Consider the following 8923-nt stretch of genomic DNA (forward strand, 5'->3'; position numbering starts at 1 on the left):
CTCCTGGATTCGAGGACAAGCTGCGCAAGAGGAAGGTCTTGGGATTGAGTGACTTAACGCACGTTGTGGCGTTTTGCTTGAGCCGCTATCAGTAAGGAAAAGCCTGCCAAATCTTCGGGCTGCTCCTCCAAAGCTTAAGCACGCAGTACTCGGAACAACCATTGCATTACCAGCACGCTGGTGCAAAGAGCCGTCTTCCAACCCAAAAGCGACTCCCGTTAAACCCAACAGGCAGCCTCCTAGGAGGAAGCTCAACGTTAAAGCAACATAAATGCACCAAAGCAATGCATTTAATACTGTCAAACCACCTAAACAAAAAGCAAAGACAGCAAAAACGCACGAAAGCAAAGTGACCCACAGCTCCCTCCCTTCCTCCATCCCTCTCCGCAGGACGGACCATACCCTTCGGGTGGCAAAACCGCTCGGTAAAAACTCGTTACTAACTCAGCAGCAGCAAAACCAAACAGGTTTCTTGGCTCCAGCCTGCCCGTTTTTCACGGCAGCTTGCAGGAACCGAAGAGCCCTGCTGCCTGCCCTAACCAGATCAGGCAAATTAAGAGAGACCAAGGAAAGAAATGCAGAGGAAGCAAGGTAAAATAATTAAGCGTATCGCAGCTTCGTCACTGGTGTCTTTCAGAGCATAACGAGGATAAATAATCAAGCGTACTTAACCACAAAAGCATTTCACCGGAAATGAATATAATCCATAGAATGGGAGAGACGGACTACGAGTTCTACAATTTTAATTTTGAGGCTTTTAACACGATTGAAACATTAGCAGAATAAGCAAATTAAGCAAGAAACAGGTTGGGGTTTGTCGGTTTTCTTTGAGAACTATACACTTCAGAAGAAAAAAGTTGGTTTTGTCTAGGGCTACTGTCAAAGCTAAGCATCAAACACGATCTTAAACGCGCTCCTGCATTAGAGGTCTTTGCTAAATTAAAAAGTATTTCCAGAAATATTTCAGCAACACAAAACTACAAGCCTACGCACCCCTTTCCCAGATTTTCCGTATGACTTTCAACAAGGGCGGGAGCCGCGAGTCAGGGCTCAGGACTCCAGGCCCAGCACCGCCACCGAGCCTGCGCGCGACCTCGGCCCAAACAGAGCCGGGATCAGCGGCGCAACGCAAAGCGCGCACAGTGAACCTGCCCTAATACCTTTACTGGAGCTACTAAGCTCCGACTAGGCGTCGGCATTGCACGAGGCCGAACGCGGGCTGCACAGCTCTTGCTTAGGCGAGGGCAAAAACCGAACCCAACCTCCGCAACCGTAGCCCGACAAAACAGCTCTTTCCCAAGGAATAACTCGGTGCAAGAACGCTTGCAAGCTAGCTGAAGGAGGTCTAAAGAAATGCTGGTGTGGATGCAAAAAGGAAGGCAAAATTAACACCAGAAATACTTGTTTTTAAACAGACACGATGGGCAGCCCGAGCTTAGACTGGATCTTGCACCGAGGTCACAGGGCTACAGCGTTTTGCATTCGGTACAAGCAGCTTTTCGGCAAGATTTGCCATCCTGAGCGATGGCAGCCCGGAAGCCTCCGTGCGATTGCCGATTCTCGGCACTGTCCGAGCTGCGTCGTCCCCCCAAGCAGAGGTTTTCAAAGGGGGAAAAGGCACCTTAGGAGTACGCTGTCGCTCAAGAGAGTCAGAACACTAGAAAAGCGGTGGTTAAGCCAGAGTTGCAACGATACTAAAGAAAGTTTCCGAAACGCAACCATTGTCACGTGCTTAACTTTTCCCAGATGAAAGGTGCACCCTATTTTTAAGGGCTGCAATCACCTGTTTGCCTTTGCTCTAAATACAGCTTTCCTAATTGCACCGGCCAGACTATTCTACAACCTGCTTTGAAGCAGCAGCCTCACAGGAAAGAAACCTCAAAGCCATAGAAAAGTCAGAAAGAGGCTTGAATCCGCCCGGGACGGTCTCACGAACGCCGAGGCCCTGCCCGCACCGTCGCTGTCACTTATCGATTCCTCTTTCCAGAGCGTTTGCGCTTTTCAGGACGAATCGCAAACCCTAACTTCCCGTTTCAGAGCTTCCCTCGAGGCGAGGCGACTGCTCAAAACCCGACGCGCCGCGGGGGAAGTCTGGCGGACGCGAGGCTCTTCGCAACCCGCCCGCGCGCAGTCCCGGGGGAAACGGCCGCGCTTTGCTCAGAGACGTCCGCGGCCCCGGGGCGAGAGCGCGGCTCGCTCCGCGGCGGGGATAAACCCCGAGACCTAGGCAGAGCCGCCGTTACAGGTGCCGAAGCAGCTGTAAAGCCCGGCCCTGAACACAACGCGCTTCGACGCTGCGCTAACTGCGGGTGGCTGATTGCAACGGCAAGGACGGGACGCGAAGAAACGACCGCACGAAGGAGAATTACCTAAAATTACCCTTTCTTAGGCAAGGGCTCGGTAAGGCCGCTAAACTCTTTGCGACCAGCAAACTTGGCAGCGCGCTCTCTCATTACGTTTCCAAGCTGGGCAAAGCTATTCTTTGGGTACAGGTGCGCGCACACATTGACGCGCCAAGAGAGGACGATCCGTCCTCGCTGCGGCATCGCCGGTTCAGGAGCCGTGCTGCGCTCCCAAGAATTACAGTAATTAGAGTGACCCACGTTAGGCTCTTTCCCCGTTTTAGCCAAACGGGAGGTACACGTCTAAAATAAGCAGTTTTCGCGGCGGCTACGCACAAGGGAAAAAATCACTCCAAGATAAATTCACCTGCTTAAATCAGGCCGCGACTATTTCCAGCGTGAACGCCGGCTTTGCAAGCGTCGGCAAACCAGGCCACGGGCGCCGCCGCCCCGCTGCCAGGCTCCGCTTCTCCCCGCGGGGTATTTTTGATCTGATCACCTTCCTGCCTGGTAAATCTGTTTTTCTGTCGGCATCGGTCATTTTAAGAGGCGAGTTTGCAGTTTAACTAGGGAGCTGTCGGAGCCAAGACGCTTGCTGAAAGGGACGCCGGCTTGCCCGCGATCTCCACGTTTCTGCAACGCCGCCGCCGCGGCAGCGAGAGCCCGTCAGGCTGCAATCGCGTTACATCGAGCCGCAAAGACCGGACTCTGCCTCCTGCGTGCTTCTGATGAGATCGGCCCCAGGCGCTCGCTGCCAGAGAGCGTGGCGAACTCCCGGCGGAAAAGCCAAACAGAACTGCAGCACTAGAAAGGGTCTGTGTAAATATTTGGGCGCACGCACCACTCGCGCTTTAATTGTTGACAAGTATTTCATATATACAAACACACTTGGAGAAGTCTCGGCTTTATAAGCAAGCTCTTAAGAGCTGCACGCTCCGAATGAGCTTCTTCCACAGACGTCCCTTCCGGACGCACCAGATGCGGGAGCTTATGGCTTTTATACGGCCCCCCCTCCGTACCCGCGCGCCCAGCACAAGCTTATTTCGTTAGCAAGCAAAAACGCCCGCGCAAGTATTTTAAACAACGCGTTTCCCAAAGAGCGACGCAGTGCAGATACACGCTGCTTAAGCCTCCGCGCAGCTCCTTTGCCGATTTATTTTCCAGCCGGAGCACCCCTTGCATTTTCTGAGCAGAGAATGTTTTTCTTGCTAAGCGGCGGCGATGGTTTGCCATCAGCTCCCTGCCCGCGGTCCCTGCTCAGCGCGGGCTGCGGCAGCAGTGCTGTACATCGACGTGCCAACTGTTTGCTTTAAGCGGCAGCTTTCGCTGAACTGAAACTATTAATCCAAGGCTGGCTTTATAATTAGCCTTGCAGGGCTTTTTTTAAACTATTTTATTAAAAAACACACGTGTCAAGGAAAAAAAAAATCACGGGATATTTTAACAACCGATAGACTAGCCCGCTATTCTGCTGCAATATAAAGAGCTCGCCCACCCCAGGGCGTAGAGCAAGAGCCAAACGCTGCTGCGCAAGGCACAACAGAGAGCGAACCCCAACTCCAAGAGCCTAAACGCAAACCAGAAAGTTTGACTGCAACGCGCGGACAGGAGCGTCAGCAAAATCAGCCTCCGCTGTTCAAGCCGAGGCCTGGAAACACACAGCAGGGGCAGAGGAAAAAAAAAAAAAAAACAAACCCAAATCGATGCTGTCAGCAATCAGACACGAATGATTCACAGCACCAAGCTTTACTTTTCCAGCTATGTGACTTAAGCTGACAATAACCTCTTCCTTTATAACTAGCCCTGCAACTCGAAGTTGAAAATCATCCCCCCTGCGCGCTGTAAGCACATTTCTGTAGGCAAACGCGTTGTGTAACTAATAATCACATATACGGCACCTCCCGGCAGTGTACAGCTAAGCATTAGCCCATTTTACAGATGGGCAAAGGGAGAGGCTACGGATATTCACGGCACGGATGAGCCATTCTCCCTCGGCAGTGTAACAGAGAGCTATCGCTGCCTCCTGGAAGGATACCTGTCCCGTTACCGCGCTCCTTACGTAAGCGACTCCCACTGCCGAGCGTCGCAGCACGCGCCGGTTCCCTTAAGCGCGGGATCGTCGGAGATGCTCGAGCCCAGGAGCAGTGAGTCATCCCCCAGCCTCCGCGCCCACAAAGAAAGCGCGCACGGTCCACTGCTCCGCGGGGAGGCAACCTGTAATTTGCCAGACGAGAAACTCCCTTTCCTCCCGAGATTAAGGCCTGCAAACTCTAGAGATGTTTTTTTAAACTCATGGCACGGTCCCACTGCAGGGCGCCGAGGTTTCTAAGCGCGTGCACGAGGCGCACGGCCCCGACGTTTATTCACAGGACTTGACGGCAATATCTGGCACCATTAACCAGGCACGACGAAAGACCCCGCTTTTTCGCCAAAGCAAAGCCCTCGGCCCGGCCGAGGAGGATGGCAGCAAAGTTCGTTCCCATGCGAAGACGCGGCATTTAAAAGCCACGAGGATTTCCAGTTTGCAAACGATAATCCTATTCGGTCAACACCAGAGGAAACCAACCGGATTGAAATTATTTGGTACTAAATCACTGCGAGTAAAAACATTTTTAATAGCCTAGGCTGGAAGCCAGCTGCAGCTCCTAACAACTTTGTCCTGCCTATTTTGCAGGACAAACGAGCTTTCTGAACGGGGATATGTGCCGCGCAGCCTCGACCCTCCCTGCCGTCACAGCGACCGGTCCGCCCTTACCCCTTCCTTACATCTCGCCCGAATCTACCAGCCCTTTCTGAAAGGTTTTGAAGCGGGACGAAGGAAGCTGCAGATGCCGCGCTCGTTCAATAACAGCGACCCGCGTCGCGGAGCGGGGCTCGTCCTCCCCTCCCCAGGGCATCGCTCAGGTCTAAATTATTTAGCTCGGCTCCGCAACGCCAGAAGACGCGGACCTCTCAACAACTTCGGCATCTGCTTGAGGACCGATCGATCGATCGACCCGCCGGCAGGGCCTCGAGCCCAGCGGGGGGCTCAGCAGCTCGGACGCCGCAGAGCAGAAGTTGTTTTTGGCGCCGTCCAAGCGCTTTTTAAATCGGACGGTGGACGAGGGGAGACCCCCCCCCCAACAAGGGCTGAGACCCCCGGACCTCGCCGCTAACAGGTCGAGACCGCCGCCGGGCGCCGGCTGTCAACGCCTCGCGTCCCCCAGCGGGATTCCCTCGCGGGAAGCGAGGATTTGGGGACGGGGACGGTGCTCCTCCCGAATCGCCCACTTACTGAAGCCCCTTAACCAGGGCAGCGGGAACCGAGCGGCCGGTTCGGTCGGGGCCGCGCGCGCGCAGCAACTCGGAGCGACGCGCGTTTCGCTTCGTGCGTCTCCTTCGGGCCCCAAACGCTCCAGGCGGGAATTTCGCGGGCACCTTCGCTCCCGAACCGCTCCGGGTGCGGGGAAAGGGCGGCGGGACAAGAGCGGAACCGAGCAGCAACTTGGCGCCCGGGCGGGAGCCGGTAACACCCGGCCGGGAGGCTGCGAGGGGGCCCCCGGGGAGGGGGGAGCCGGGATAACCCGGAGCGGCGGCACCGGCGGCGGCTCCTCGACTTTCGCCGCGGCTGCAAAGCGGCCCGGGGCGGCGGCCGCGCCGGGAGCCGGGTCCCAACCGAGTCCCCGAGCCCCGACCGGGCCACGGAGCCGCCCCGAGCCCCGACCGGGTCCCGGCACCGCCGCCGCGGCCCCCGGTCCGGGCCCCGGGAAAAGTTTAACGCAACCGGTAAAACCGAACCGCGGAGGTCGGGCCCTGCCGCCGCCGCCGCCGCCGGGCGCGGGGCCGCCTCAGCCGGGGGGGGGGGGAAGGAAGGGGGGGGGTCCGCGGGTCGCGTTACCTCGGGGCGGCTCCATCCCGCGCCGGGCGCCGCCGGGGCCGCTCCGCGCCGAGGCCGCGCTCCCGGTGGGGGCGGGAGGGGGAGGGGAGCGCGGGGTGCGCCGCGCCGCGCCCGCCGCCCGCCCGGAACGCCGCGCCGCCCTCGTTTCCGCCCGGAACGCTTTGCCGGGAGCACGCGGCCGCCCCGCCCCCGCCCCCGCCCGGGCAGGGCGCAGCCAATGGCGGCGAGGCGCCGGGCCACGCCCCTCCCCGCACCGCGCCGGCGCGCGGCCCACTGCGCCTGCGCGGAGGCGAGACCCGCCCCCCCCACACGCACACGCACTGTGCGCGCGCACCCGCGTCCGTGGCGCGAGGCCGTCGCGTGCTGCTGCGCGCGCGCCCGCGGCGGGCAACGGGCCGGGGCTGCAGCGCTGCGCGGGGCCTGGGTAGTGCATGCAGCCCCTGCAAGGGGCCTGGATAATGCATGCAACCCCTGCACGGGGGCTGGGTAGTGCATGCAACCCCTGCACGGGGGCTATGTAGTCCATGCAACCCCTGCATGGGGCCTGGGTAGTGCATGCAACCCCTGCAAGGGGCCTAGATAATGCATGCAACCCCTGCACGGGGGCTGGGTAGTGCATGCAACCCCTGCAAGGGGCCTAGATAATGCATGCAACCCCTGCATGGGGGCTGCAACCCCTGCATGGGCTTGGATAGCACATGCAACCCCCTTGCACAGGTCATGCAGCCTTGCACAAGGCCCAGATGGTGCATGCACCCCCTGCATAGGGCCTGTAGCCCCTTTTATGGGGCATGCACAGGGCCTGCAAACCCTGCATGGGGTGTGCATGGGGCCTGGATAGTCATGCGGCCCCTGCATGGGGCGTGCAACCCCTGCATGGGACCTAGATGGTGCATGCAACCCCTGTGCAGAGTGTGGATGGTGCAAGCCCTGCGCAGCGCATATGTGGGGCCTTTGACCCCTCATGGAGCATGCAAACTCTGCATGGGGAATGCAACCCCTGCCTCGTGCCCTTTAGCTGTAAACAGCATCATTGAGAGCTGTGCAACTTGTGTCACAGATGGCACAGAGCTGTGATGGGCCCAGGGCCCGGCTAGGCCACCCCTCAAAGCCAGGATGCCGAGGGGATGGGCCCCCCCCAGGCCGATTTCGCCTGGGAATTGCTTTAAGCACCAGGGAAAGCCGCTGGGACGCCAGAAAAGCCCCTTGGCGCTCTGCCGCGACACAGGAGTGGGCCGCCGGGGCCGGCAGGACAGCTTGTCCCCCCGGCGAGTGCTTTGCATTCCCCTGGCCGTGGGCGAAGCATGCCGAAAATGTGCCCCGGCACTGCCACGGAGGTTATTTTTCAGAGGCAGGAGGAGGCATCCTTGCAAATCCAAACCAGCGGGGCAACACACGCTAGCGACGCACGGTCGTGTACATTCGCCTTTCCGGTCACAACCGTTTTCCCGGTGAAACGACACAGGGCTGCGGCGGGGATAGGGGTCCGGTGCGGCTTGCGGCCGGCGGCGAACCCCCCTCCGCCGCCGACGGGAGCAGCGCGGCCCGTCATGCGCGGCGTTCAGCTGATCCCCGCGCTCAATCGCGGCCTTTGTTCGCCGCCAGCAACCCAGCGTTGTTTATATCTCGCACAAAAGGATTGTTTATCGTGTCGGGGCAGCGAAAAGTCCAGTAAAGAAAGAACGGTCTGTGCCACGGAGCCCAGGCCTCCGGAGAGGCTTTTTTTCCCCTGCTGCAGTGTTTGTTCAAAGCCTTCCGAATGCCCCTGACTTGCAAAAAACAGAATTTTATTGCAAAAAAGCAATAGCGGGGGTTTTGCAGACGGTCCTGTGCTCTGCCTGTGTGTCATCTCCTTGCTTGCTGCCTGCAGTAGCCGCTTCTTCCCGGCTGCCTGGAGCAATCGTGACAGGTCAGCAAGGCGAGTGTGGTGCTGAATAAAAATAAAACCTTGCCCCTTTTCTGCCAGTTCTAATTTCAACCTCTCCGTTTCCCTAGCTGGGAGCGATGGTTTTGTCAATGCACTCGCCTCTGCGAGCGCCGCCACACCGGCCATCGCCCAGCGCTGCTACTGCCGAGATTCGAACCGCTGATCCCACCGCCCTGGCCAGTCCCAAGCTTCTCCCAAGATCCCTGCAAGCAACCCCCAAATTATCCCGCCAGGCTTTCCTTTCCCTTGCAGAGACCCCTCCAAAGGCCTCCTGCAGGCTTTAGGTGCTGCAGCTGATCCCAGGCTCCACGATCTTCCCCATTTCTCCGTTTGTAGCCCGCAGGGATGGGCCAGGACTCTCTTTTTGCCCTCGGCTTCTCCGCTGCCCGGCATGAGGACGCCCTGCTCCTGGCCGGGATCTCTGCGCGCAACCACAAACTACATCAGAGGCGTTAAATAAAAAGCACCGGCGCAGACGTAAGCCAGCGTTGCAGCTCGGCTCCTGCAGTTAGCCGGCCCCCTTGTTTTTCCCAGCGTTACTCTCCCGGGCAAGCGACTGTTCGCTTCCGAGCGTCGCTCCCAATCTCACCCGGACCTCGGCGACGTTGTGATCCCGTGGCTGCAATTCAGGGCCGTCAGCGAAGCAGCCTTGTCCCGGGATCCTGCTGGGTGTCTGACGGTCGCGGTCGTTCCCGTCAGCGGATGCTCGGACAGGCTAAACTTGGAAGTGCCGGCTGGTTCTTAAAATACATCTTGGCACCTTGGTGGAAAAGGAGG

At 58.6% G+C, this 8923-nt stretch overlaps 1 protein-coding gene across 2 annotated transcripts in view; it reads right to left on the reverse strand.

The window, feature by feature from the left end:
- The window catches only part of OTUD7B (OTU deubiquitinase 7B), a 29697-nt gene extending 23427 nt beyond the window's left edge, over positions 1 to 6270 (reverse strand). Inside the window, exon 1 of one of the 2 annotated variants that reach the window (XM_067313471.1) lies at positions 6220 to 6270. Coding sequence is in view for 1 of the 2 variants with exons in the window: in XM_067313472.1 (XP_067169573.1) it covers positions 6220 to 6235 (16 nt within the window). In the remaining variant the exon portion in view is untranslated. The remainder of the gene's footprint in view (positions 1 to 6219) is intronic. The other variant, XM_067313472.1, reaches the window with a different exon arrangement.
- Between the last annotated feature and the right edge of the window lie 2653 nt (positions 6271 to 8923).

The sequence above is a fragment of the Apteryx mantelli genome, chromosome 31 (genome assembly GCF_036417845.1).
Source record: "Apteryx mantelli isolate bAptMan1 chromosome 31, bAptMan1.hap1, whole genome shotgun sequence".
Lineage (NCBI taxonomy): Eukaryota > Metazoa > Chordata > Aves > Apterygiformes > Apterygidae > Apteryx > Apteryx mantelli.